Raw genomic sequence first — 27,810 nt, forward strand, 5'->3', positions numbered from 1 at the left:
TCTCGACTAACTGCCGTGCTGTCTTGATCCCTTCCTAGCCTCCACATGCGCACATATACACACCCAGTCAGCACCACCTCACTCCTGCCCTGCCTGCGCTTTCCTCAAAACGCTGCTGTGTTGTGCTTTTTAGCGCACAGTGTAGCACTAGGCTCGTTGCTGCAGTGCATCAAGCTCCTAGCCCTCTACAAAGAACACCATCAGCAACAAAGCCCACCAGTACTCCCAATATAGTGATGGAGGCACCGGTTGACCTCACGCCGCCGCGCGCACCCGTACTGTGCTTGGTATGTACTGGTACCGCGTGCGGCAGTCGACTCGTCGCCACCATGAACGTGACGCTACACACCACACTGGCCGAAGTGCGGTCTGTGTTGGTCTCGCTGGCGGCTGGCGGTGACGGGGGGTCGGCGGCAATCAACCAGGCACCGACAAACGTCTCTGCCCAGCACGCCCGCACTATCCTCTCTTCTCCACTACACCCGTTTGACTTTACGGAGACGTTCAGCTTCGTGCACGCTGGTGGGTGCCGAGCCTACGCGCGAGCTCAAGAGGCGTTGCTTCACGTAGAAGATGTGCTGCCGCGATACATGCGTTTTGGTGTGCCACCAGCGAGCCTGCCGACAAACAAACTGGTTTCTTCAGGAATCGCTGATCTCGACACTGCGACTCTGCGAAAAAGGCACCGCGTGTGCTCGAGCAGCTGTACACGCTGGCTTCCCGATGCTGCCCCGCCGCTTGCGGTAGTGGCACACCCGCGTCGGCGAGCGCTGTACCAATCGCACCTGCGACATCACCATGCGTCTACCCCCCAGGCGGGGGACGAGGGTGGCTCTGACTTGGGATCAGCTTGTATGCCACACCAGAAGCGCTATGCCCTGGCAGCGCTCTTCATAAGCCCAGGCGACCGTGCTGAGGGCGGGCTCCGTGCAGAGCGGGTGGTGGCCGAGCGGCTCCAGCTACAGCTTCCCCACCCGCTGCCCTACATGGGTGCCGTTGCCGGCGGTCCAGGACTCTTCTCTCCTGCCACGCTCTCCTCCAGTTATGGACGACCGTTCCGCGTTGAGACGTGGTGCTCTGGCGTGACCCAGTGGAACGGCAACACTGAAGATCTGCTTGGCCGCACACTTCTGCACGAGGCGGCGCAGGCTGGAAACGAGGCCGCCGTCAGCTTCCTGGTGTCGCAGCCGTACATCGTCGTGGATGCAGCCGAGCGGCAGTCGGGTTCCACTGCGCTACAGCTCGCTGTGCTGGGGGATCACGTGGATGTTGTGAAGATACTGCTGGAGAAAGGCGGCGCCAACCCACTAGCGCCCAACCACGCTGGTGACACCCCACTCCACGTCGCGTTAGAGCGTCGCCGCGCGGTTCTGGTGGGGATGCTGTGCACTCGTTTGCGAGCGCTCCAGGTACCGCCCGCGGTGCTACAGGAGGAGTCTATGCGCAACAGGAACGGCTACACCCCAATGGATTTGTTTCATCTCTACTCACCTTCCCTCGGTGACCTTTGCCGCGATGGGGCAAGCTTGTTGGCGGTGAAGGCACTGGTGCACCACTACCTCTTCTCTCCCGATGAGGTGATGTCACGCGATGCGTTTGCTGGCCAAAGTGTTCTGCACGCTGCCGCTGCTGGCGCTCGCCTGGATGTTCTACGGTACATCGCCGAGGACCTGGGCCTTGTCGCGCGTCTTTCTGTGGCTGGCAGCTCATACGCGGAACTCTTGTTCGATTTCCGTCGGCAGACACCGCTACATGTGGCTGCCGCCGCCGGCGAGCCGGCTTGCGTGCAGTACCTTCTCCAAAAACTGCCAGCCTCATTCCTCATGCAACCTGACGTGACCGGTTGTACGCCTCTTCTAGTGGCGATGAAGGCGCGTCGATGGCGTGTGGTGGAGTTGCTGCTGACACAATGTCCTCCCGGAACCCTTGCCGCCGCCGCGCAGGACCGCAGTGGACTTTCTGCGCTGCACATTGCATGTAGTCTCGGAATGACCCGCGTGGCAGCCATTCTGTTACAGCAGCATGGCGCTGTTGCAGTGCAGAGAGCCATCACGGCACGACAATTCTCCCCCTCCACGTCCTCAGTGGCTGTTGGTATGGAGTGGGGGTCTCACTCCGAGAACACGGCCCTCGTACGGCACAGCGCCCTTCACGGGCGGCTGCGCAGGCTTGAGGAGCGCGAGATCAAGCGTCAGCTGCAGCAGCGCCAGCAAAGCGTCGACGCAAGTAGATCTCTGAAAGGGCGCACCGGGTGCAGCTCTCTCACACTTCCCGAGGATGCTGACACAGTTGCAGCTGTCAAGGCCGCGCGGCAGTACCCCTACGGTGGCGCGCGGCGGGGCTACACGCCACTGCGATGCGCCCTTCTCCACGCCGTGCGCGGTGGCGACGGTGCACCTGCCGTGCCCGCCGACCTTCTCCGACTCCTGTGCGAATACGGCGCACTAGCTACCGAGACGGCAGATGACACCCGAGATCTTCTCTACTACCTCCTCACCCACCACTCTGATGCCAACGCAGAGTCGCTTTTGGCATGGGTGATGGAGCGGTGCGCCACTGCGGTCGCGGTGCTGCAGCGCGACAACGTCCTCCTTTGCCGCCTCTGCGCCGTGGGGGACGCTGTCGGCTTGCGCTGGTGCGTCGAGAAACAGCTTGGCGATCTCCAGGCTACAGACGTGAACCCGCTTGTGGCCTGCGCTGCTGTTGGCAATGCAGCCGCCGCGGCATTCCTGATTCAGTGCGCCGGCGCAGACGTGAATGCCTTGACGGGCCATGAGTCTGCCCTAGCCGTGGCGCTGCGGGAAGGCCATGTCGAGGTGGCACAGGTGCTCATCCTCAGCCGGGCAGCTCTCTCTTCCGGGGACGGCTCCTGGAGTGCACTTCAGCAGGCAGTGAACTCCAACCTTGAGAGCGTCGTACGCGGTCTTCTGGGATCTCGTGCTATCGACCCATTTGACGTGTCGCGCGTCCTTCTACGCACGCTGCAAGGGCTTCTGTACGCAAAGCCCTCGGAGAGGCGCGAGAGGTCTCGCTTAGCGCTGTACCTGGCTGGTGCCTGTGAACCGCTGGCCTGTGAGGTGCACCCGACAGAACTGCTGCACTTGTCCGCTGCGATGGGGTGCTTCGATGTTACACTCGCCCTAGTGGAGCGTCTACTAGCACTGCCGACGACAGTTTGGGCAGAGCTTTTGGCAAGTGCGCCGCCCCCGCCGCCTCGTCCGACGACACGGATTGAGCCCACTTCGGTGCCCCTCACCATCAAAGCCCCGCGACTGGTGCCGAACCCTCTAACCGGCCGAGGTGGCCTCTATCGCCCACCCAAGCCGTTTTACCGGCTTGTCGTTCCCACCGTTCGGCAGGCCTCCGTCTCGACGCTACTGCACCGAGTGAAAGTGCGCGATGTGTACAGTTTTGCTGTGGAGGCAGGCCAGGTCGACCTGGTTCACGCGCTGCGGTACGGCCTCCACTTGCCGCCGTGGCCGCTCCGCAACCTGCGGGGATGGACGGTGACGGACTACGCGATGGCACGCTACGGCCGCGGCAGGGCGTCTCTTGTGGCACTCTTTGTCGCCGCCGGCATCGCGCCTGCAACGCGACACGGGCGACGCATGCCGCCTACCAGCGGAGATGGTGCCCTTGTGGCGGCGGTGCACTTCGCACAGCGGCAACACTGTAAGGAAGCGGCAGCCTTGCAGAATCTAGCCGACACTATCAGTGATGACATGGATCGGGCAAAGTACGTTGGCGCGCAAGCTGCTACGTCAGCGCTAGGACTGGTTGCCGATACCCTTGTCTGCCTCGTAGAGACCCTGGCAGGAAAGGGAGTCCGCTATGGGGATGTTACCATGGTGCGTTGCATCTTGGACGCCTTTTTAGCGGCTCACCATCTAAGTAGCTTCCACCACGTCCCGTGTGTGTGGCTCGGTCGTGTCGTGGTGGTCTGCGCTGCGGCGGGACGGTTGGATGTGCTTCGCCTGCTTAGAGAGCACTACAGTGTAGACCTGGCGCAAGATTGGCTAAGCGACACTTCGGGGTCCACTCAGAGAGCGCCTGACACGCAGCCGACGCCGCTTCTCATGGCAGTGCACCAGCGCCACGGCGACCTTGTTACGTATCTCCTCAAGGCTGGTTGCTCCGTACACGAGCGTAGCCGCCCCACCGCCTCTATGGCCGCGCACGTACCGCTAAAAAACATTCACACCTCGTCAATCAGTCCGCTTTGCCTGGCGGCGTGGAAGCGCGACTACGTGCTCCTCCGCCTGCTACTGGCGGCTTCGCCGCCACTTCGCCCACAGGATACAGAAGAGGAAGCCGGCCGCAGTGTCGGAGATGTACTGCGTGGGCTGGTAATGAGTGCACGTCCTGGCATGCAACGTGAGGCAGAGGCTGCGCTAGCCGACTGCGTTCGCGCCCTCGCTACCGCTGGCCACCCACTGCGGTTCGCCGGAACAGTGCGCGTCGCTGCGGCTAAGGGGCTCGTGCAGGTGGCACAGGCACTGGTGGAATGCTATGGCTGTGTCGCCCTGTTGGCGGACTTGGTTGTCTCCCTCGGCGGCGAAGCAGGGCCGGATGAGGGTGTAGAGGACGCCGCCCTGCCACGCACTCGGGGGCAGCTGACTGCTCTCGCCTACTTTGCCGCTGACACGCGCCTCGTGCCAGTGCTTCGTTCTTTGCTGGTAGAGCGAATGGTGGATGAGTACCAGTTGGAGTCCTGGAGGCTCACCACACTGGCTGCCACAGTGCAGGCCTTGCACCGCAAGGGAGGCCCGCGTGGCGCGCGTATGACGGCCGCGGCAGTAGATCACGCACTGTGGCGAGGCTGTGCTGACGGCGCAGTTGTGCTGCTGGCGCTCGGTCTGATTGGCCGTGGTGTAGCCCCGGCGGCGCGTTTGCCGCGTAAATCACACCAGGCCGTCCCGCCAGTCTCTGGGCCGGCGGTCTCCTTGTGTCTGCACCTCGCCAGCACCATTCGGTTGTGGCACAAGCGGTCTGGGCATTACCAATTCTACACAGTGCTACACAGCGCCGCGGAACTCGGTTATGGGGACGCGGTTGAGGCTCTCACGGCGGAGATGCTGAGGCTTCATCTACCCGTGGTGGGCTCTGAGGGCAGCGCCCCTGCGCATTTGTACCCAAACACACGAGCGGCGGCGACCGCGCCGTCACTTTACGCCCTTGCCGCAACCCACGCGGATGGTTGGAGATGGTTCCCGTGCTTTGAGCGCGTTGAACTTGTACTCGACCCTCGATCCCTCTACATCACAACCCGCGATGTGTTCGCTCTGATCTTCAGCGGCATTGGTTTGTCACAGGCAGTCGATCAGGTATGCCGTCGCGCCGCCCAGCACAAGCTTTTAGGAGACGTCTTCAGCGTCTTCGACACCATTGGAGTTGCTGATGCTGCACATGATAGCTCGGTCGAGGGGCTTAACTCCGGTGGTGCGGATGGGGTGACAGGCATCGGTGGCACACCAGCAGCAATGCGCGGGTGCGCGGTCTCGGCGTCGTTTGTTTCTCGCCAGCTGCAGCTGAAACCGGCCGCTTTTTTCCTTGCTGGGGGCACCTACGTGCTCACGAGCATGACCTCGCTAACGTGCGCCATTGCTGCTTGCAGCCTAGAGTGGGTGCAGTATATCGCCGTCCAAGGACCGTCGTTGGTGTATCACCGCGCCACAGCGACTCGACTCCGCACAGCAGCTGCCAGGAGGGCGGCAGCGAAGGAATATCATACACAGCTGCGTGCCACCAGGGTCACTGCGAGTCCGAGTACTTCATGGAATCCCCGCCAAGGTTCGACGCGCCGTCCACAGCACCGTCGGCATCACTGCGAGGTGCGACTCAGAGATGGCAGCAGTGCGAATACTGTGCCAGTGCTCGTGACAGACGACGTGTGCTGCCTCGACGCATTGACGTTGTGCATGACGATGCTGGCGGAGGCGCACCTGCGACGTCGAGGCTCCGCCATGGCGCAAACATACGAGAAGATACTCGCCCACTTGCTTTCCTGGCCCGCTTCCACACCGCGGAGGGAAACGATTAACTTGCTCGCCATTGCAGCCGCCTCGCTGCGTCGGTGGCCACTCCTGATGTCCATCATGCAGCAGGCAGACCGCCTCTACGCTGCCGGTCTGATGGACGACTTTGATAATCACCGGAAAGAAGAGCTGAACCAGTCGGCACCCACGCGCTACTTCTTTCCGCTACTGCCGGAGGAGCTCCCAGTTGTCTTGGCGCATGTCATCGGCAGCGCCCGACACGTCATGCACGCCGTCGCCCGTTGGGCACCGAAGGACGTACTCATCGAGGTGGCTCGTCACTGCCAACGCTCTGACGTGGAGGCGGCCACGGATGCGCGGGGTTGCACGAGCGTCTACCACGCACTACAGCACCGACAAGCGTTTGCATTGGAGACGTTTGCTGCTCTTCGAGTGCCGATGAGCGAGCCTTGCCGCATGCGGCAGTCTCAGACGCCACTGATGGTCGCGGCGGCTAATGGGCGCACGGCATTGGTAACAGGACTTCTCAAGCCGCATCGAATAAACCAGAGGGACCGGGAGGGTCGTACCGCACTCATGCTCGCCGCCGCGCATGGCCACAAGGCAACTGTGGAGGTGCTTCTGGCGGCCAGCGCCGACGTCTCTCTCAGTGACTCCTGTGGCCGCACAGCTGTGATGTTGGCAGCGTTGGGAGGCTACGACGATCTTGCGGTGCAGCTCGTGCAGAACTTTTCCCATGCCACCGACTTGATCTCGGCGCAAACGTCTGTGTTGCACTGCGCTGCGATCGGTGGATGCTGGCGCACAACCGCCGCCGCACTGAGGCTGGCGGTGCCGCCAAACGCGCAGCTGATGATGGGTGATCGCGCCGAAGCCTCCGCACTGCTCGTGCTACGCGAAGACATCGACGGACACACACCCTTGTTCCTCGCGCACGCTTTTGGAAGTGCGCGAGTCCTCCGAGAACTGCTTCAGGTCCTCTTCAGTTTCTGCGGTGAAAAGAGGACGGCGCAAGGCCTCCTTGCGCAGCTACACACGCGCGGTGGTGGCAGCGTTGAAAAGCGGCTGCTTTCGTGCGATTCCACGCTGCAGCGGCACGGATGGCTGAGTGGTGTTCTCGAGGTGAGCGCAGCACTCCAAGAAAGGGTGCGCCAAGAGTATGCGGGGATCCCCGCGGCGCGTGAGTTGAGAGCTGGGCAGGTGACCTATCAGCCTGTCGTGCCGTCTCTACGCAACGCCGCGTCGCTAATGCGGTGGTGTGTGCAGACAGGCAACACGGTAGGCTTGCGCGTGCTCGCCGACTACAACGTGGCGGACGACTGTGATGCGCTGCACATGGCTGCTGCAAATGGCTCCTTTAATGTCGTGAAGCTACTTGTGGAGCTGGAAATGAGCAACCCATCGGTGCAGGACGTGCGAGCAGGTCGCTACGCTTTCGAATGGGCGGCGCTGTATCAGCACACAGAGTGCGCCTCCTTCTTGCTCACCCACACCGTGCTCGACTGCACCGTGTTGATCAACAAGTGTATGAACACGCACAACGACGGCGATGCGAATATCGGGGGATTGCCACGCGGGGAAAAGGATGCCGTAGCAGGCGCGGCAGGCTCCAATTCAGCCGCCTCGTTTGAGGTGCCGCTGCTTCACGTGATGGCCGGCCACTGCGGCGGACAGCTGTTGGTGCATTTTGTCGAGACGACTTTTCATAGTAAAGCGAGTGATGATCAGAGCAGTTTAGAGCTGATGAGCGTGTTGCTGTACCAGGCGCTCCAGCGACCAGCCGGGCCGTCGAGTCTCACCTCACTCGAGTACGCGATCGCTGTTGGAGACCCTGTGGCGGTTTTGCGCACGGTGCAGGTGTTGGAGCGCCTCCGGGAGTCGGCGGACGCACTGAAGTCAGCGGTTACGCGTTTTAAGCCGCTCAGCCCCAGGCGATCCAATGCCGTCGATGCGGTGCAGTGTGGCTGTGAGGAAGCCACTCTCTCTTTCCCATCGAGCAACCAAGTTGCCGCAACCCACACTGGGGCAGTGTTTGTGTCCAAGTCTTTCTTGAGTTGGGTGCCAGCGATTAGCCCTGCAGTACGCACCATCCTCTTTGATGCGCTTGGCATGTGGGAAGTGGCCAACATCGCCGGCTGTGTTTTACAGCGCCCCACTGTGCCGGCTTCTCTCACGGCCCTGTGCACAGATGACAGCAGCAACGCGAACGGTGGGCCTGAGCAACCGCAACAGGGTAACCGGCAACGCGGCGGAGACAGGGCGACGTCAGCGCTCAGGAAGGCGACTGCGTCCGCTCCGCTGAGCACCCAGCGCCTTCGGTTTAGTGATGTGCGTCTTCTGGGCATCCACGTGCTTCACCAGGACGAATACTGTGCCGAGGTGCTCCATGACATTTTTACGCCCGATCACGAGCGCGAGGTGCTGCGGTTTCTCCTTCAGGATTTCCCGTACAAAATTCGCTACGAGCCCAACTCGTACAAACAGTGCAGTCTGTCAACCCAAACAAAGCTGCTGCGGTTGCTTGGCACGTCCCTTGTGTTGCACACTTACGACGCCACGCCCCCATGCGGTGTTCCGGTGGCTCAGTGGGTCACTGCTATGGAGGCGGAGCAGAGAAAAGTGGCTGACATTGATGCCATTGAGATCCGGGCAGTGCTTCACCGCAGCGAGGAATTCGTCGAGCTTACGAACACGGTGCTCTCGCACTCCCTGTACATATCGGCAACACAGCACGCACTGGTCGTCCCTGACGTGATGGCGACGCTGCCCCGCACATTGCGTGCACAGCGGGAGGCATGGCGGGCGGAGCTGACAGCCTTAAGTGAACGCGCCACGCGGCTGCTGCAGCGCCAAGCACATCCCGTGATGCAGCGCAGCACCGTCACGGTGGACTGGGACCTCTCGAGGATGTCAGACGATGGTACAACGACTATATCGGCGGAATTCGACCGATACAGCGCCGTCTTTACGCGCGTCTGCGATCTGCTGCGCACCTTCATGGACTGGGTGCGTGGCCCGCTGCGGAGTCTCCTCGCCGAAGTAGACGCTGGCGATCTTGCGGCGGTTGCTGCTGGGCTACGGCAGGTTGGCATGGCTGAATTGCAGGTGCGCTTCCGGTACGTCACTGAGGAGCGCGCTGTCACGCGCTTCCCTGTTGCGTCCACACTGGCAGCGCTCTCTTCGCTGACGTTCAGGGGCGACGCTTACCCGTCATGCTGCATCGAGTTCAACGAAGTTACAAATACGGACGTGGAGCATGCCTGCCAGTCTGCGATTGGGCGGGCCATTGCCGCTGATGTGGCTCTGGTGCGCGTGCATCACGCGAGGGACCGCTTCTTGCATGACGCGCACCGGCTTCTCTCCGCGCCGAGGGGAGTCGCCGCTGTCTCGACGACAACACTACCTCGACAGCCAGAGGCCAACAAGGAAAACGACCACAGCGCCGCCGCCGGCTTGCCGCCATCGCCACCCGGGGACGCGCAGGCGCTGAAAAACGGCAGCCACACCACCAACACGGGTGCGACCGCCACACTGCAGCCACCACTGGAGCTGCTTCGGTTCCAGCTGGAGCTAGAGGGCACCACCCTCGACGCAATTCCTGTTCAGGCCCTCGAGCGACTACTCTTGGAGGAGACAACCGCAGCGATCGACGCAGTTGTGTCACCATGGCCGCGTATGGTGTCTCCGTCAAGGAAATCGGCGGCTGGGAAGGATACCAAGGCGTACGATGCGTTTCACTCCGCTGCCATTCTCAGTGCTGCTCTTGTGCGTCGGTTGCGATCTGTCCTTGTACTCTTCACCACACGCCGCGAGACCATGGTGCGGCTCAGCGGTGACAAGCTGATGCTATGCTTCACGGCCGACGAGATCCCGTCTCGAAGTGACATCTCCGCAGAGCTCACGCGCACGTTGGCACAGACAGAGTGCGATGTTTACCGGCAGCGATTGGCGGAGGTTTTCGACATGATGACACAGCGTCTGACGGCGTACTTGCCTCAAGCAAGGCTCGTGGTGGACCTGGAGGCAGTGCAGAAGCTAGCGGGAGACGAGGCGCACCTGCTCTCCGCCATGCGGCTCCTGGTTCATCGGCAGAGCGAGTGGGTGCTGCAGCGGCTTGTGGAGGGCGTGAGCATTGGATGGGACACGGAGATTGGCGCCGTGGTGCGGCGGCATGTAAAGCAAGTGACGCTAACTTTGGACCCGGGCCTCTACGGCTCTTGCTATTTATCCCCTGACGGCGTGTTTGCCTACTACTGCCCTTTGTTGTGCTTGGAGCGTGAGCCGCCTGGAGCGCTAACACCATCCTCCCTCCCCTCCTGGCAGCTGCTGAGTGCGCAAAACATTGCGTCGATGTTGCTCGTGCAGCTAGCCGTTCGTGAGCCGCAGGTTGTACGGTGTGTGGATCGAAAACGGAGCGTGGCGTGCTGGACTACGGCGCGCCGCATCACGCGTTGCATCCTTCCTGGCAGCCGCGTTCTCGTTGAAGTCCACGCGCATAACTTGTTCAATCAACCTCTCCGCCGCGGCGGGGAGCGGCTGCGGCTGATGGGTGAGGTGAAGGAGCCCCGCATCGAGGACGCAGGTAATGGCCGCTATCTGGTTTACTTCGACGCACCTCAGCAGGCTGGCGGCCATCGTCTTTTCATTCTTCTTCATGGGCAGCCGATTGCGCAGTCACCACTGTGGTACACGGTGCGGCCCGGCAAGGTGGACCTCAACCGCACACGTGTGCGCAACACATTCTCCGCAGTAGTAATAGGCGTGCCCTTCACGGTGCTTTTGCAGCTCCGTGACGCCGCCGGCAATCGGCTGCGCAGGGTGCCCAAGGGCTTGACAGTCGAGTGCGCGTCCCCTCCCACCGTTGTCGAGCAGCTGATGTGGGGGCGGCAGGGGCCTGGCACGGTTGCGGTGACCCTACGGGTCCTTCCCACCGTCTCCACGAAGACTGCGCTGGTTATCTCCCTCACGCTCGCTTGCCAGTCGGTCGCCACCACCGCTGCAGATGCGAATGGCGATGTTCGCACAGCTACGGTGATTCTCCCGCCGTATTCATGCGTGGATAAAAAAACCTACCTCCACGTTTGCCGGGTGCGTCGTGGGCTTATCGAGGATGGAGGCTCATCAAATGGTTGCCAGAACTTATACGAGCATCCGGGAATGGTGTCTAGAGCTCGCACAACACGACCGCAGTCATCAAGCCTCTACTTCCGACGAGCAATGCGGCGGGTAGCCCGCCAAAAGCTGGCGAGGGAGGCAGTCGAACTTGGTGGCGCGCTGGGCTACCGCTACCCGCGCAACGCCTTCATGAAGCGGCTAGAAACAGCTGCCTAATCCTCGACAGTGAAGAGAGGCCAGGTGGTGAAAGAACCTGCAAGTCGCCTGTCCCCGACGCCGGTAGCGCGGCTGTCCTGCCAACGCTTGCGTGACGAGTTGTTTGGTAGAGGGGTGTGGAGGGAAAAAAGCGCGGTGCGACAGGAAGGGATGGGGGAGGGCAGGGTCGCTGTTCAGGTCGGTTTGGCATGAGTGCTTTGCGGACAACTTTCAGCGTGGGTTCGAGACGGCATTGCACCCGCGTGCTTTGTTTCTGCCGCCCCCCCGTCCTCCACTTTAGATCTCGGTCGTGTGCACTTCTGGTATTTTTTTTTTCAGGGAGGGGAGCTGTCTGTCTATCAGTGCGGAGCTGAGGACGGCGACTGTTTCGGTGAAGTAGGGAATTCGCAATGAAGGATGTCGCTGTGAGTAGAACCAGCCACGAACACTCCGCATATTTATAGACGACATCGTGCAAGACGTGACAGGTAATATTCGTAGAGGTAAGTTATCCGTGTGTGTATGTGTGCGTGCGTGTGTGCATGTTTGACGATTTCGGTGGGGGTGGTGCGTTTTGTTCGAGCCCTTGCGTTGCTCGCCTCCAACGCAGCTACCCCCCCCACCACCACCACCACCACTCTTCCCTCTCTCCATCCTTCCACCCATTTGGATTTCAAAAGGTCGATGACACAAACTCCAGGCACACGTGTGGCCGGCAACAGCGGTTGGACGTGTGCATACATGATCCCTCCCCTCCTCCTCTTCTTGTTCACCTCCCCCCCCTCCCCCCCCTCTCTCTCTCTCTCTCTTTGTCTGCTTAAATTTCGGAATACGCACTGCACACGCGCACGCACCTGCACAAACATCCGTATCGGTGTGTGTGTGTGTGTGTGTGTGTATGACTGTCCTGCACTGACTCTCTCATTTCACACGTGCCACTCGTTTCTCTGTGTCACCTGTACTCACGTCTCTGCTCTTTTGTGGGTCACATCGATTGACAGTCATCTCACCCGCAGTGAAAGGGAATAAAAAAGATGGTCAAGCCATTTGTTCAGAAGGCCGTGGTGAAGAAGCGCACAAAGCGCTTTACTCGCCATCGCTATGAACTCTTCCCGCAGCTCAGCTCTAGCTGGCGCAAGCCGCGCGGTGAGGACTCGCCTGTCCGCCGTCGCTACAAGGGCCAGAAGGCGATGCCGAACAAGGGTTACGGTAGCGACCGCGCCACCAAGTACATCATGCCCTCCGGCTTCAAGAGCTTCCCGATCCAGAATGTGCAGGACCTGTACATGCTTGTCATGCAGAACCGCAAATACGCCGGTGTCATCTCGCACACGGTCGGAGCCAAGTCTCGCAAGGCCATTGTTCGTAAGGCCCATGAGCTCGACATCCGCCTGATCAACGGCGGCGCCAAGCTGCGCAAGCTGGAGTCCCACTAGACGCCGATTGCGCGATGCGGTGTTCTCTTGTGAGTGTAGTATGGTTGAAGATGCATCGGCCTAGGGAGAGGGCGAGGACGCGTTTTTTTTTCCTCGCAAGCGGAAAAAAAAAGTTTGCACATGGCCTAATGGTGAACGATGTACGCACGAAGGGGGGGGGGGCTGTTGCAGATATGATTCGGTGGATCAGACGCGTACCGGTGGCTGCGGCAGCACGGCACGTGTTGAGATCACGAAGGGATATTGACAAGAGGGTACAAAGGAGGGGGGTATGCAGGGGGGGGGGGGGTTGGACATCACGTGCATGGCAGATGTGTGTTTGTGTGTGTGTCTTTCCCCCCCCCCCCAAAAAAAAGCCTCTCGCCCTCCGCCTCTACTTGTCTGTGTCGTCTTTCCCTGTGCACACATGTTCTCGAGTCGTGTCGTCATCTCCCTCCTCTGCACGGCACATCTGCGTTGCCTCTTGTTGCCACCTCTCACGCGAACGGTGTGTGTTTTTTCGTTTTCGTTTTTCACTTCCTTTTCGGTTTATTTTGTGTCAAATATATTCTCTTCTCCAGACGAAAAAGGAATAAAACGTGTGTGTGTGTGTGTATGACCATGGTTTGGACTCTATCCCTAGCGTTCAATGCTGCTCCCTTCCTTGCGTCACTTCGTGTGGGGAAACAAAGAGGAGCCACACACACACACACACACCAAACAGCAACAACAAAAATACGGGAACATAAAGAAGCCAGTAGCCATGGCCCGCGCTTCTTTTCCACTAGCCAAGTCAGAACTGCTTTTCTTTTCCCGGCAACCTTCTACCGCCCCTCTCTACAACACCCAACGCTTATCTTTTTGCCGTTTTTGCTATACTGTAGTTTGTCCCTGGCGAGGTCGAGTATCCAAACAAATTAGTGCTGCCCTCTGCGGCAGGTCGCTGCCAGATAATCCTAAAAACAAAAGCGATGCGGCTTCTCCCTCACACCAGAGCCACGGTTGCACATCCACAAACATCCAAACACACACACACACACACATATATGTTCTACTTCCAGGCGGGGGTCTTCTTCACTGCACTTGGTGATATTCTCCTCAATACTACAGACGAAGGGTAGCAACCGTCCGTACTCCCTCTCATCTCAAGAGAAATAGAGGCGATCCTATCCATTCACGAAGTTGCGCTGACGCCGCAGTGCCGCACTGTTCAGATGAACAGCCTGCGGCGGTCGCCTAGAGAGAGGCGGTATCCAATAGGTGAGCCTGGCATTGATGCAGGCGATACTGCTGAAGCAGCGCCTGGCTGTGGTGGCGCCGACAGTAGGACTAGTCGCGGTACTGGCAGTGGCGCTAAGCCACATCATGCCCCCAGCGAGCAAAGCACTGAACAGTGCATCGCACTCATCGACTACGACGCGCTCCACGACGACGAGCTCAGCTTCAGGGCCGGTGACGTGATCAATGTCACGGGGAAAGGAAGTGCTTCTGGGTTTTGGGAAGGATACGTTGTCAATACGACATCCTCCGCGGTCGCTACGGCCGAGCCCAGCAGTGCGGAGAACAGTAACTCCTTGTTGCACTTCTCCGGCGCCTCGTGGCTACCGCCACATTCCCGGCGGTGTAGCACGCGCGGTTTCTTCCCGAACTGTCTTGTCACCTCCAACATGGGTTTGCAGTACGCGATGTCGCACAGTGTGGCGCAGAATGTCGCGCTGTGCCTGTACCCGTACAATGCCATCGGCGAGGGTGAAATGTCGTTCGTCGTCGGCGACGTAATCACGGCAGTGCGGCCCAGCTCTTCACCAGGGTGGTGGTACGGCATCAAAAGTAGTGGCCCTGTGTGGGTGGCTCCGAGCAGAACGAGGGTATCGCCGTTGCCGGCTGCTGCCTCAACCCGCTTTGCTGATCCAGCGGCCGCCGCAGCCTCCTCCTCGTCACACACAGAAAGGAAGGTACAGACATTTGTTGATGCATCGCCACGCGATGGCACCGGGACGCTGGCTGATCACGGAAAGGAAGAAGAGCGCCTGTTTCCTACAAACTTCGTGACATGTGACGTGGTGCAGGTACGCTTTGACTTCACCAGCCGTCAGCCGCACGAACTGAGCTGCAGAAGTGGTGATGTCATTCAGGTGCATCGCCGTTGGAACGATGGGTGGTGGGAGGGCACGCTGCGAGGACGCCGCGGCATTTTCCCGAGTAACTACACCATCCCTAACATTACCACCACAACGCCGCCGCTCTTCTGTGCACGGTGCCGCACCATTTTCGCATCTTTTCTGTTCCCCTCAACGTGCGCCACGTGTGCGGCGGAAGAGCGGGTCGAGGGTGCAATGGTGCAGGCGATGGAAGCGTACCTGCGCGGCGAGACAACAGAGCTGGACCTCTTCGCCAAAGTGGACATCCGCCTAACAACGTTCTCAGAGACATCCTGTGCTAATGTAGGGGATGCCCGCGGTGACGGAGCCCCGAGCGACTTTTCTCACGAGGTCAGCATTGGCACCTCACACAACCGAAGACGGGGCTCTACCACCAGCACTGCCAGCACTTGCGATGGTGAGGGTCTCTCTCGTCAGCGCCACCCCGGGCACCGCGGCAGTGTCCCGCCTGAGGCTCGTGTGCCGTTGCTGACGGAAAAGGATATAGCAGACTTGGCCTGCAATCGGGTGAAGTTGATTGAGTAACCCCCCCCTCTCCCCCCCCTCGACCCGTCGCCTCTGCAGCGTCTTGGATGTTTCTTTTCGGTGGTGCTGTTTTATTACTGTTACGCTCCCTAGGGGGGGGAGGGAGGGGGTCGTGGATCGTGGAAGGGAGGCACGACAACACCTCGCACACTCTGGTCTCAATCAGCTGCTGTCTCGCTTCTGAAAAACAAAAAAAGTGCTTTACAGAAATCGCATGGGGCCAGCGTGTGTAGTAGTCTACAAGCGGCGTCTCTCAGAAGCAGAGACGTCTGTGGAAAATGAGATGAGCGGACGGGCTGCGGCCTGCGTTGTTTTGTATTCCTCCTTCCCCCCCCCCCCTCTCCCCCTCAAAAAAACAATCACTCTCCCTTTCGCATGCACCTCGTGTGTACTCCTGGCTCCAAATCCTTTCTCGCTCTCCTTGCCCCTGTTCTGCCCCCCCCCCCCTCCCCCCCTTATTTGTTCTTCTGTGATGCGTAGCTCTGTGCTCCATTCCAAAACTTTGAAGCATATATTGTGTATATGTATATATGCTGTTTCCTTTTTTCCCAAGCATAGATTCCGCATGTCTGTGTCACCGGGCATACCTACACAGGTCTCCTACTGTTGTTGCGCGATTGTGCTTGTCGCCGAGGACCACCACTATTGGTCACACCCTTAGCCCTCAGCTCACTGGGGGGTGGGTGGGGGTACGGCACCTGGCCACGCGGGCACGCGGCACTCGGTAAGGTGTCTATCCAGCAGCACCGGCACACCCGCGCCCGCGCGCGTCACCTCTGCTCGAGTTCTCCCTATACTTTTCTGTGTTGTGCACCACTTCGCTTTATTGAACTAGCCGAAAAAAAAAAGCAACGCGAGTGAAGACACACATAGACTCACTTGCGCAGCCATAAACACCAGCACCCCCTCGACTGACCGACTGTGTGCATTGCCGCCGCCCTCCCTGGGTAGTCCCCTCTTGCTTTAGGGAGAGGGAGAGGGTGAGGGTGAGGGTGAGGGGGGGGAAGACACAAAATAAAGACCGAGCAGAAGCCCTGAGCGCTTCCCAATAAAACGAGAGAGAGAGGACACGCCATGCCGCCTAAGAAGAGGGTCAAGGATATCGCGGATGCCCCCGTGTATAACATGGCCCACGAGGAGCAGGTGCAGCTTCTATCTGATGCGCTGCTCCGTGAGTACATGCACCGTCGCGGCTTCCTCCAGACGCTGAAGGCGTTCGATCACGAACATCCGCGCGATGAGAAGACCATCTCTTCACGGGCTCTCATGTCTGACCTCGTGGCACTCAAGCCAGATGATCAGCAGCGCATGAAGGGCGAAGGCATCGAGACGATCATGGAAATGCTGTGCAACTTGCGCGTTGAGCGCCGACTGGAGACGGAGAGGCTGAAGGCTGAACTGGAGGTGCCTCTATCGAAAGTCCCTGCTGACTACGAGGCACTCAAGTGCAGGCATGCGGAACGAGAGGCGTGCAAAGCGGAGGGGCAAGTGGCGCGGAGAACGCCCTCGAAGAAGTCCAAGGCGTCAGGGTCAACTATAAGAAATCATGGGTCCGACGCGACCGACGGCGTACACCAGCAGAGAAATATCAGGCACGGCAAGCGTCACCAGCGGCGCTCAGGCACCTTGCCGAGCGGCTCGTCACGCGAAATAGAACCGTCTGGCATAACGATAGAGGACCTGCTTGGCAGCTCACATAGCAGCGCTGACAACCTCGATGGCCGCGCGAGCTTGGGCGAGGAGGAGAACAACGTCGGCAGCTGCACGAGTAACCCAGCAGAACATGCCAAGGCGAACTTAGCACCCAAATCGCCTGTTTCATGTACGGATCTGTCCTCGTCGAGGAGTGCGAGTGCACCAACGACTCAGCCGGCCTGGATGGAAGTCGCTTCGAAACAAAAGTCACCGCTGCCGAAGGGGAATCGTGGCGGCGGTGACGCACCGCTGAGAGCCTGTGACAAGGCCGATGGCGATAATGATGATGAACTCGTGAACAGCGAGGCAGGTAAGGATAGCGACGACGATGCCGACCTCATCGGAGGCGCTGCCATGACGGCGGAGCAACGAGACGAACTCAGTACCGCTTTCCAGCTCCTCTGCGGCTTTGAGGGATGTTTGCACACGGCTTTTCTGGAGCAGGGCTTCACCTTCGACGACTGCGCCGAGTGCGCCCTCATTCAGTGGCAGCCAGGCGGCTGCGACGGGATTATTGCACCGGTTCAAGCGTTTGTAAGTGCCTATTACTACGAGCGTGAACTGTACGTGAGGAAGGAGCAGCGCCAGCGCGAATGTCTCGCCAAAGCGCTGTGTACTTGTCTGGAACAGGCGCAGCCGAACGCCTCCAAGATTGTGCTAATCGACAGCTCGTGGAAGAACGAGTGTGGCAGCTCCCACTACACGCGCAGTCACGCTTTACGACAAGCCGCACAGCCTCGAACGCGGTGTTGGGCGAATATGGCGAGCATGCAGGAGGTCGCTCGTGTCCTGCTCGACACCCTGCTTACCGAGAAGCACTGGATGGACCCACGCGGCGGGGGTCTAGTGAGCTTTTTATTCTCGTTACTCCTCTCGCGTGGCGTGGATCGAGTGCAGCAGGAGCTTGCTACGGCCAGCTTTGCTGACAGCGGGCGTCCGTCGCTCCTCATTCCAACCTCTGGTCGAGCGACGCTGAGCCTCGTCAATCTCGTCTTGACAGGTCGCGCCACGCCCTTTCGCCACAATGGGATACGCAACGGAAATCAGGTGGGTTACTCTTCTCGACTTCGCTGCGGCGTTCTCTGCGGCAAAACTGGCGCCGACTCGGATGAGGACCGATCCGCGGCAGCCAGCAGCACGGCCTCGTCTCCGATTTCCCACACCCATGCAAAGGAGCCACAATTCCCCAGCTGGGTGCTCTGGCACGGGGATAGTTTTGCGAATGTGTACATGACAAAGGATACAAGGCAACATTTTCAACAGAAACGGGCCCTTGGCGGGAGCGCATCGGCCGACCTGGTCTACTGGGACGCTGCAACGGAAGACGAGGAGTACTCATTGACGGTGACGGTGCGCGATTTCACTTTTGGTGCGGGCAGCGGTAGTGGTGGTACTGCCCGAAACGCCAAGTCGTTCGTGAACACTGCCATCACCTCGATTCCGGCATGGTCGTCAGCGGTGATTGACTGGTGCGGGAAGGTGCCTCTGCGAGATTGAACAAGGCGAAGCGAGCGAGCGTGTGTGGGGGAGGGGGGGGGAGGGAGGAGGGCTAATCTACAGCCGGCTGACATCCACCCCCTTTCGCCTCGCTCGGGAGAGGGGCGCGAGGGTGCGCGCAAGTCAAGTCGTGTGTGTGTGTGTATCTGCAGACTAGGGCCTCTGTACTTTTATCTTGGCTTGTTGTTGTTGCGTAGAGCCGTCTTTTTCCCGTGCAGTTTTTGTGTGTTCCGCAACTCACTCGCTCGTTCGCTTGTTCTTTCATTCCCTCCCCCTTCATCCCCAGTTGGTGAATTATGAGGAATCTCGTTTCGCTTTTTCCACTCTTCCTTTTGTTTCTCTCCTGCGTCTCAAATGTGCAGTCAGCATCACACCAAGCGACACAATGACAAAAGGAAGGGAGGGGAGGGGGGGTGCGTCGGGTTCCCTGTGTGTGTCTGTGTGTTCTGAGAGCTATTTTGATGTGCTCCCTACTGGTTTTATTTGTTTGCGTCGATGGGTGTAGATGGGCGGGGGGGAGGAGAGGGAGAGCGTACCACGCGCACCGATTATCGCCACGTCATTTTTTTTTCCAGATCCCCCCCCCTCCAACCCTTTGCTGTTGTCCGTTTTGCTCTCCTCTCCGTTTCTTTTTTTTTTCCAAAAGTGTTCTATGCCCCCCACCCCCACCCCAATCATACACGTATCCTCTATTGCGAAAGAGGCGATGGGGCGGAGGTGTTGGGGCCCTGCTTTCTGAAGGAATGAAAACAAATGTGATGGAGAGAAATTCCCTACGAGCGAAGTACAGAAGTCGCCTCACCCGCACCACTACTTCCGTACGTGGCGATATCCTTCACGGTGTTTGTGTGAGTGTGTGTGTCTGTTGGTGACATCACCCACGACACGTTAAGGTATGAAAGGAAACTTCTCAACTCTTTAATAGTCTTCCCTATCCTTTGCCTCCCTCCGATTTCACATGTGCGAGAGAAGGACTGGGGAGAAGAGGGGTGTACGTATATGTATGTATATATATATATATATATATATGTGTGTGTGTGTGTGGATGCACGCACGCATTTAGGCATAGAAAAGATAGGCATTGCTCCGGTATTGATGTCAGCGCTACAGCGCACTCAAAATTTTTTCTGCACGTACATGTGCATGGAGAGACTTCACCAACCTCATTTGACTAAGATATGCGCGCCTCTTTGCCCCACTCGTGCATCAACACCTGCCTCGTCTGTTCTCTATGACTTCTCCTTTCTCTTATTACCTCTTTCATAATGGCATTTCACTCGGTGCATCCTTTTTCCATCGGTTTCGAGTCACATCCTCCTCCCCCTCAAGCATAATCGTATCACCTCTCCAAACGCTAGTCTCTTGTGTACCCCATTTGTGCCTCTCTCACCCCCCCCCCACCCACCCACTCACACACATTGTCACACACACTCGGCGTCGTGTCTGCTTTGTTTCCTTTTTAGACCCATCTTGTACCTACTCTCTCCCTCTCTTGTTTTCCCAATTCACTCAGATATTGTTTTTCGAGTGCCAAAGAAGAAAAGGGGGTGACCCCCCCCCCCCCAAGAAAAAAAAAACAGATCTTTGGTTGCTTTGGCCCTTGCTTGGGACTGGGTCGCCTCGACTCGATCTCTACGTGCTCCTCGCCTCTCCCTTATTTCCACATATTTCCCTTCAAGCGTCGGAAAACGATTCCCATTCTCACCTTCCATTCTTCCGGCTATCGCAGTTGAGTGTGTGACGACGCGGTGCCTGCTATTTTCTTTTTTTTTTGTTGTTGTTCTCCATCCCTCGCCCCACAAGGGGTTTTTCTCGCATCATCTCAGCTGCCCGCCTCTTCATCGATCCCTTCTCAGCTCTTGTTTTCAGGCGGTTCCAGTCGATCCTCTGCACCGTCACCACATTTTTCTGTTGGGCCGAAGGAGAGGGGAGGGGGACTCGAAAGCAGCCGCGGGGTGCGTGCATTGTTTCAGGGTTGTAACTTTTCGTGTGCACGTGTATTTACCTCCACCCCATTCCCATTGACGGGCAGAGATCGTGCAGCTTTTATTATTACTATTAGTGTGTGTGTGTCTCTCTCTGTTCAGCGCACCAATTTTCTTTTCCTTGTCATTCTATTTTTTTTTCTTGTTGCTCTTTCGTCTCCCTCCCTTCATTTTGCTTTTGGTTTCACTGGTGTATGCGCACCAGCACACACACACACACACACACTCATATATATACACGATTGCTAAACCGCCCCTTTCCTCTCCGTTCCGCGGAGACGGGTAAAAGATAAACAATTGCACTGGAGATTTGAAAAGAATATATATATATAAATATTTATATATAATTTTGTTTTGGAGGGGAGCCGGTGTGGCTGTTAGGGGAAAAACGACAGAAACGGAGAAGTGAAGTCAATAACAAAAGAAAAGGAGCCCCCAAAGTGGATAGTGCTCACTGGTCAGGGTCAGGGTGGAGAGGGGGGTAGGACGTAGACTCAACGTTTACAACACTGCAGCAACTTGTTAACGAGTGCGAACCCGCTCCCGTGTTTGCGTCTGGCTTTGTTGGTCGATAGATCGAAGGAAAAACATTAACGAGCAGGAGCTAAGGGGAGCACTCACAGATAATTGACAAGGTAGAAAAGGGGTCAAAAATCTGCTGGAAAAAACACGGAGGGACCGCCAGCTGCATACTTTACGTCGCCCCCCCCCTTCTCCTCCTCCTCCTCCTCCCCCTCTTCTGTGCAATACCACTTGTGACCCTGCGCGAACGCGTTTTGGTGTCTTGGAATCCCCCCACTTTTCTTATTATTTTCTCCGACCCTTTACGCATCTCTCTTTTTTTTTCTGTTCTCCCTTCTCTCATGCGTGTGAGAGTTTTGTGTAGTGTGTTTTTATGACTGTTGACGTTTCTGTGCTAGATCCCGTTTTTTGAGCATCACAGCGGTTTTCCTCTCCCGCTTCCCTCTCGATACTGTTGTCGTTGTCGGTTCCCTTCACGTTGTATCTCCGTTCACTTTTGCTTTTCTTCTGTTTTTGTCTCCCCCTCTCTCATCTCTCATCTCTTTCGTTTTTTGGAAGGGGAAAGGGTGGGGGTATTTCGTTCTTTGCTCTTCCAACGCAGAGGAAAGTCGAAGAGAGAAAAAAAGGGGGTGTGTCTCGCGCCTGTGATTTTATTGTTGTGGCTATCATACCCACACCCACACCCACACACCCCTCCCTGCTTGCCCTTCAGTTAGTGCACTGACCTCGTGATAGTTGCTTGCACCTCCTCCCCCCCTGGCTCTTTCTGTGCGGAGCTTTCTGTCTCGTGTGTGTGTGTTTTTGCCGATACACACACACACACACACACACACACACTTAGTAGCTTGATAGCAAATCATCTTGTGTACCACCTGTCTATCCTGTCCCTGCTTCAGCTGCATTCATCACAGCGGCTACACCCTTTTTTTTTTTTGAGAGGGGGTGAGGCGTATTTGTCCATATTTGCTGTTTTTCTTTCGTTGTTTTGAAAGGGGGGTAGTAGAAGTAGTACTCTTTTTTTTTGTGGAAGATTGAAGGCTTTGCCTGTGTACCTTTGCGCGTGTCTTGTTATTCGTTTTCTCCTCTTCTCTCCTCCTCCTTCGTTCGTTGCTGTTCAACAACAAAAAAGACTGTCATAAGATTCAGAGAACAGAGGTGTGCCAGCTGCTTTCGCATCTCATCTGCGTATCGCCTCGATTGCGAGCCCGTTCCGTTTGTTTATTTCTTTTGTTCGCGCTGCGTTGAAGCGCATTTATTTTATCCCTTTTTTTCATCATCTCATCCGGCACATTTTTTCCCCGAAGGTGCACTGTTGTCGGAGCACTCACTTGCTCACGCACCCCCCCCCCTCCTCCTCCCCTTCCCCCCATCCTCCCACTCCAGATACACCCAGGCCGAGGCACTACAGCTAACTTTACATTTGGTGAAAGATGTCCAGCAGCAACAAGAGGAGCGGCGGTCGCCCCCCGCGCAATGGCTCCAAGAAGAACGACCACTCCCCACTCTCAGACAATCACAATCAACCCTTCACAGCATCATCGATTACGCGGATTCATGGAGATCCGGACGCAAACGTTCCGCTCGCCACCGCGCAGGGGTCCGACCCCGTGACCTCTTTCCGCCCACCCTCCAAGAGGGTGGACCTCTCCGAAGTGGAGATTGAGATGAACAAACTGGACTCCACGCCAGCGGGCTGTGCCGCGAAGGGAGTGGTGGAGTCAGATGACAGCGGCGACGTTCCCGCCTCTTCACCTGTGAAGATGAACGCAGGCTCACAGTACGTCGACGGGAAGCAGATCACGGCACGATTTGTCGCTGAGAAGGAGCACCACGCTATGACCTTCGGAGACGACCAAGGCGATGAACCGACTCCTGAAGGATATGAGCCAACCCACAAGTTCTGGGCCCTGGCACTGGAGAACGTCTTCAGTCTAGTGCAGTTGGATGATCCCCTTTCCGGCGTTGACGCCACTGACGCGCCGCGCCATGCAAAGGAGCTTGGTGACAACCTAATCCCGATCAAAAGCGGTCCGAGCTGGATCATCATATTGGCAAATCAGTTCAAAAATGCGATCACTGTTGTGCTCCTGATTGTCATTATCATCAGCGGTATCTTTAAGGACTGGGCTGAGTTCGGTGTTGTCCTCGCTATTCTTCTCTTCAACGCCCTCCTAGGCTTCTACCAGGAGTACGGCGCTGAGAAATCGCTGGAAAGTCTAAAGCAAATGACAGCAGGTGTGGCGAAGGTGCTGCGCAATGGAATTCCTGACATCATCTTCGTTGACGAGGTCGTCGTCGGAGACGTCCTCGTGCTTGAGCAAGGCGCCACCGTTCCCGCCGACTGTCGCATCTTCGAATCCAATGGCCTGGAGGTGGACGAGTCCCTGTTGACGGGTGAGGCGCTGCCAGTTGTGAAACACGCGAACGTCATTCGCGACCCGGACAACCGCCTCGCTCTTGGTGACCGCAAGAACATGGTGTACCGCAACACGCAGGTAACACAGGGTCGCGGCAAGGCGGTGGTGGTGGCCGGTGGCCTGCACACCGAGATGGGCAAGCTTGCGAAGCGGCTAAACGACGGCAAGGGCGGCGGCAAGACAGCACTGATGCAGAAGTTGGACTACTTGATGTACTTTCTGTTTTTGTGCTGTGGTATTCTTGCCGTGGTGGTGTTTGCGGCCAACAAGTTTCGCTACACACCAGCAACGCTCTCCTACGCCACGGCGGTGGCCATCGCCATTCTCCCCGAGTCGCTCTGCGCTGTCATTACAGTCGCCATGACCTTCTCCGTCAAGCGCATGGCGCAGCAGAAGTGCATTGTGCGCAAGTTGTCGGTCCTGGAGGTGCTGGGCAACGTCACAGACATCTGCTCCGACAAGACTGGCACGCTGACGGAGAATAAGATGGTGGTCAAAAAGGCGGTGATGGGCCTTGAAGACGTGTACAGCGTGGGCGGCGCGCCGTACGACACGCACGGTGAATTCTTTCCCACCATGCAAAACGGCCACGAGCAGCCCTCTGTCAACATGAATCAATACCATGATGTGCGTCACGTCTACGAGTTTCTCAAGTGCGCCGCCCTCTGCAGCACAGCAGCCCTGCACATCTCTGAAGAGGACATGGACACCCTTACTGGCAACGGTAACCCAACCGAGATCGCCATTCAGGTGATGACCTGGAAAGCCGGCCTAAACCGCGCCAAGCTCGAGGAGGAGGGCTGGGATTGCATCACAGAGTACGCCTTCGACTCCAAGATCAAGCGCATGTCCACTGCGTGGGAGAACAAGGAGAAGCGTGAGCTCTATCTCTGCACCAAGGGTGCCCCTGAGCGGGTAATCGATTTGTGCACATACAAGATCGCGCAGGACGGCAAGGTTGCCATCCTGAAGCAGGAAGACCGCGAGCGGGTCGACCAGTACATTTGCGACTTGGCCGCACAGGGTCTCCGCACCATCTGCTTTGCGTGCCGTGATGGCGCCACGAAGATCTTTCCAATCCCGGCGGACAAGCCCTTTATTGACGCTTACAGCCGCGACGAGGTCGAACGTGACCTCGTCTTCCTGGGCATTGTTGGCATCTACGACCCACCTCGCCCCGAGTCCCGCCCGTCCGTCATTGCTTGCCAGCACGCGGGCATTTGCGTGCGCATGCTCACGGGTGACCACACGTCCACCGCTGGTAGCATTGCCTCGATGCTGAACATTATTCACCACCGCGATCTCGACGATCCAGTGAAGCTGCAGGCGGGGCCTGATTTTGACAAGATTGACACGGATACGATCGATGGCTGGTCTGACCTTCCTCTGGTGGTCGGTCGCTGTTCTCCTGAGTCGAAGGTGAAGATGATCGAGTCGCTGCACCGCCGCAAGAAGGTGGTTGCCATGACAGGTGACGGCTTCAATGACTCTCCCAGTATCAAGATTGCCGACATTGGCTGCGCCATGGGCTCCGGCGTCGATGTGACGAAGGGCGTTGCAGATCTCGTCATCACTGATGACAACTTTGCTACCATTGTCAAGGCTGTCGCTGAGGGCCGCCGTATTTCGCAGTGTATCCGAAAGTTTGTGGTACACCTGCTGTCGAGTAACGTGGCTGAGGTGATCGCACTGATCTGCGCCCTGCCTATCAGCTACGGCGGCGAGTCGGTGTTCATTCTCTCACCCATTGAGATTCTGTGGCTGAACATGCTCACCTCGGCTCCTCCTGCGACGGGTCTATCGCTCGACAGTGCCACAGACGACATCTTGCAGGTGCCGCCCAACACGAAGGGATTATTCACGATTGAACTCATCGTTGACACCATCTTTTACGGTTTTTGGCTAGGCGCCCTCACACTGTGCGGCTTCGTGGTAGTGCTGTACGGCTTCAAGGGCGGCCCGGCGGGGACGAACTGCAACAACCACAGCGGCACCGGATGCGAAAACATCTGGACCGCCCGCTCCACCGCCTTTGGCATTCTGTACTTTGGTCTGCTGGTTCATTCCTACACCGTACGTCACCCGCGTCTTTCAGTCTTCAAAATGCGCTGGTTTGACAATATGTGGATCGTAGTCTCCTGCATCGTAGGCGGTGCGTTGTTCCCGATAATTGTATACATCGATGTGATTGCACATAATCTCTTTGTGCACCACATGATCACGTGGGAATGGGCCGTTATTGTGGTGAGCGTCATATTTTTTGTTATCACCTGCGAGATTTACAAGGTGATCAAAAACCTGTGTTTCCCCATGAAGAAGGTCTTTGTTGTGGCAGACAGGGATATGGCGGGGAGTGTCGAGGAGCAGCTCCAGCGCGAGTACAACACCTTCACCCGCGCAATGCCGGACGATCGCAGCGTGGAGACAATTGCGAACGAGAACTTGCGCATGTCGTTCATCTCTTTCGCTGGCACTGTGGCCACCGCCAACACCGGCTCGTTTCGCATGCCTGCGCAGCAGCAGAAAAAGAGCCGCGTCTCTCTCTTCAGTAAGCTCAAATAGATTGCGCGTGGCGCGTTGATGAGAAGGATGAAAGGCCGGGGGGGGGGCTGTGTGGCATGCGAAACCGGCTCACATGTGTTACCACGAGTCCAGGCAGCTACTGCTACCACGACTGTCCCACTTCTTTTTTTTTGTCTCGCTCTTCATTTCTTCTTGTAGCAAAGAATTGGGTGTAACTTGACAGGCACGTTTTTTTTTATGGCTGGAGGCGCGTCGTCGTCGCCGACTCAACAGGGCCTGATCGCAGAGGTGCAAGGCAACGCCCACACACCTACACGAGCATGTGAGTGAGGGAGGCGCTTCACATGCGACATTCCCCCATCTTTTTCTTGTGCTGTGTTTGTGATCTCTCTCTCTGCATGTTAGTGCAGCTTTTCGATTGCCTCATGCAGCCTTGTTTCTCCAGGTTTGCCTCTTGCCTCTGGGGCGATTGTAGGCGCCTGTCCGTCTGATCACCCTGTGCTTACCTTTCTTTTTGTTGTTTTCCCGAGGAGGGGTAGGGAGGGCTTCCTGCGTCGGTAGGTGTTTGGGTGGCCATAACAAACTCCATCCCCCCTTTTGCCTTCCCTCGTCTAGCGTCCCCTCTGTTGCTTCTGTACCCCTTCCTCCTGTCGTTTTTGTGCTCGCTGTTTTTTGCCATTCATCCCTTCACTTTTTCCAGCTCTGTGACAGGTGCTGCCCCCACAACTTGTATGTGCGTAGTCCCTCGCTGCGTACTGCTTGTGCTTTGCGCTCCTCGTTGTCTCTCCCTACCCTCCCCCTATCTTGAGTGGGGTTTCCCAAAACACGATGTCGTCCTTTTTTATTTATATTTTTTCCTGTCATCCCCCCCCCCTCCCCCTCCCCTCCCCTTCCCCCACGCACTTCTTCTTCCCAAGCCCTCATTTTCCCATCCGTGGCGCGGGTCGCCGCTAGTGGGGGGTTGTTGCTAGTCTTCCAGCTGTGTATCGCTATTGGCAAGGGCTTCTTCCTTCGTGGGCGATCTTTCATTCTTTTTCCACCGGATCCCTTCACTCGTTGTCCAAGACGTGTGGTGAGGGGGGGGAGGGGGGATGTGAAGCCTCATGGAAGAGGGTCGACATCAGAGGCGGCCGGCGGAGTGCAAGGCGACTGGAAAACTCACGGGAGCGAGTGTGTGGAGGGGCGCGCACGCAGAGGACGAAAAATCTCCAGACATTATGATGCGACGAGAGAGGTGGTCACTGCTGAGTTATGTTTTTTTTTTCATCTGTTGCTTCTATTGCTCTTTCTCCCGTCGCATTGAGCCACAAAGCTGCAATTGACATCCCTTTGCGGCCCTTTTAGATGTCTTTTAGGTCGGTGTGCCCTCGGGACCGTGTGTGTGTGTGTGTGTGTGTGTGTGGCGGGAAGGGGGGGAGAGGGGGAGGGGGGCACACTTCTGCATGGGGGTTTCAGAGACCAGCACCTGCTTGGCAGAAAAGCCCTTTACCATGACTAATTACCCCCTGTTCGCTTCCAAGGAGGTTATGGTAGTGACGCTCAAACAACTACGATGTGAAGAAATTGGACTGATGTACCTGTATACCGTTGCCAGCGTTCAGATATTGGATTGTTTTTTTGAGTGTCAGAGCGACCTGCGACAGTGAATACGTTTGCACCATCTCCATGCTGATTGAAGTCTCAGCGTGACTCGAGTGTATCCCATGTGGCTATGATCACCCACTTGTAGGCAGAGGGGAGTAGGGGGAGTAGGGGGGCTGAAC

The 27,810-nt window shown here is 57.6% G+C and overlaps 5 protein-coding genes across 5 annotated transcripts; all 5 read left to right on the forward strand.

The window, feature by feature from the left end:
• Positions 1–236: 236 nt before the first annotated feature.
• On the forward strand, positions 237–11,327 carry JKF63_01196 (uncharacterized protein; the record flags this gene model as incomplete). The annotated part of the gene is made up of 1 exon (XM_067897244.1): positions 237–11,327. The coding sequence occupies one exon, from the start codon at positions 237–239 to the stop codon at positions 11,325–11,327; it is 11,091 nt and encodes a 3,696-aa protein (XP_067753401.1).
• A 1,013-nt stretch (positions 11,328–12,340) lies between these two features.
• Positions 12,341–12,742, forward strand: JKF63_01197 (uncharacterized protein; the record flags this gene model as incomplete). Its single annotated transcript, XM_067897245.1, has 1 exon — positions 12,341–12,742. The coding sequence occupies one exon, from the start codon at positions 12,341–12,343 to the stop codon at positions 12,740–12,742; it is 402 nt and encodes a 133-aa protein (XP_067753402.1).
• Positions 12,743–13,935: 1,193 nt separating this feature from the next.
• JKF63_01198 (uncharacterized protein) lies at positions 13,936–15,408 on the forward strand (the record flags this gene model as incomplete). The annotated part of the gene is made up of 1 exon (XM_067897246.1): positions 13,936–15,408. One exon carries the CDS (start codon positions 13,936–13,938, stop codon positions 15,406–15,408), a length of 1,473 nt encoding a protein of 490 aa, XP_067753403.1.
• Positions 15,409–16,482: 1,074 nt separating this feature from the next.
• Positions 16,483–18,600, forward strand: JKF63_01199 (uncharacterized protein; the record flags this gene model as incomplete). The annotated part of the gene is made up of 1 exon (XM_067897247.1): positions 16,483–18,600. The coding sequence occupies one exon, from the start codon at positions 16,483–16,485 to the stop codon at positions 18,598–18,600; it is 2,118 nt and encodes a 705-aa protein (XP_067753404.1).
• A 3,937-nt stretch (positions 18,601–22,537) lies between these two features.
• On the forward strand, positions 22,538–26,086 carry JKF63_01200 (uncharacterized protein; the record flags this gene model as incomplete). The annotated part of the gene is made up of 1 exon (XM_067897248.1): positions 22,538–26,086. The coding sequence occupies one exon, from the start codon at positions 22,538–22,540 to the stop codon at positions 26,084–26,086; it is 3,549 nt and encodes a 1,182-aa protein (XP_067753405.1).
• Positions 26,087–27,810: the final 1,724 nt, after the last annotated feature.

The sequence above is a fragment of the Porcisia hertigi genome, chromosome 35 (genome assembly GCF_017918235.1).
Source record: "Porcisia hertigi strain C119 chromosome 35, whole genome shotgun sequence".
NCBI classification, from domain to species: Eukaryota; Euglenozoa; class Kinetoplastea; order Trypanosomatida; family Trypanosomatidae; genus Porcisia; species Porcisia hertigi.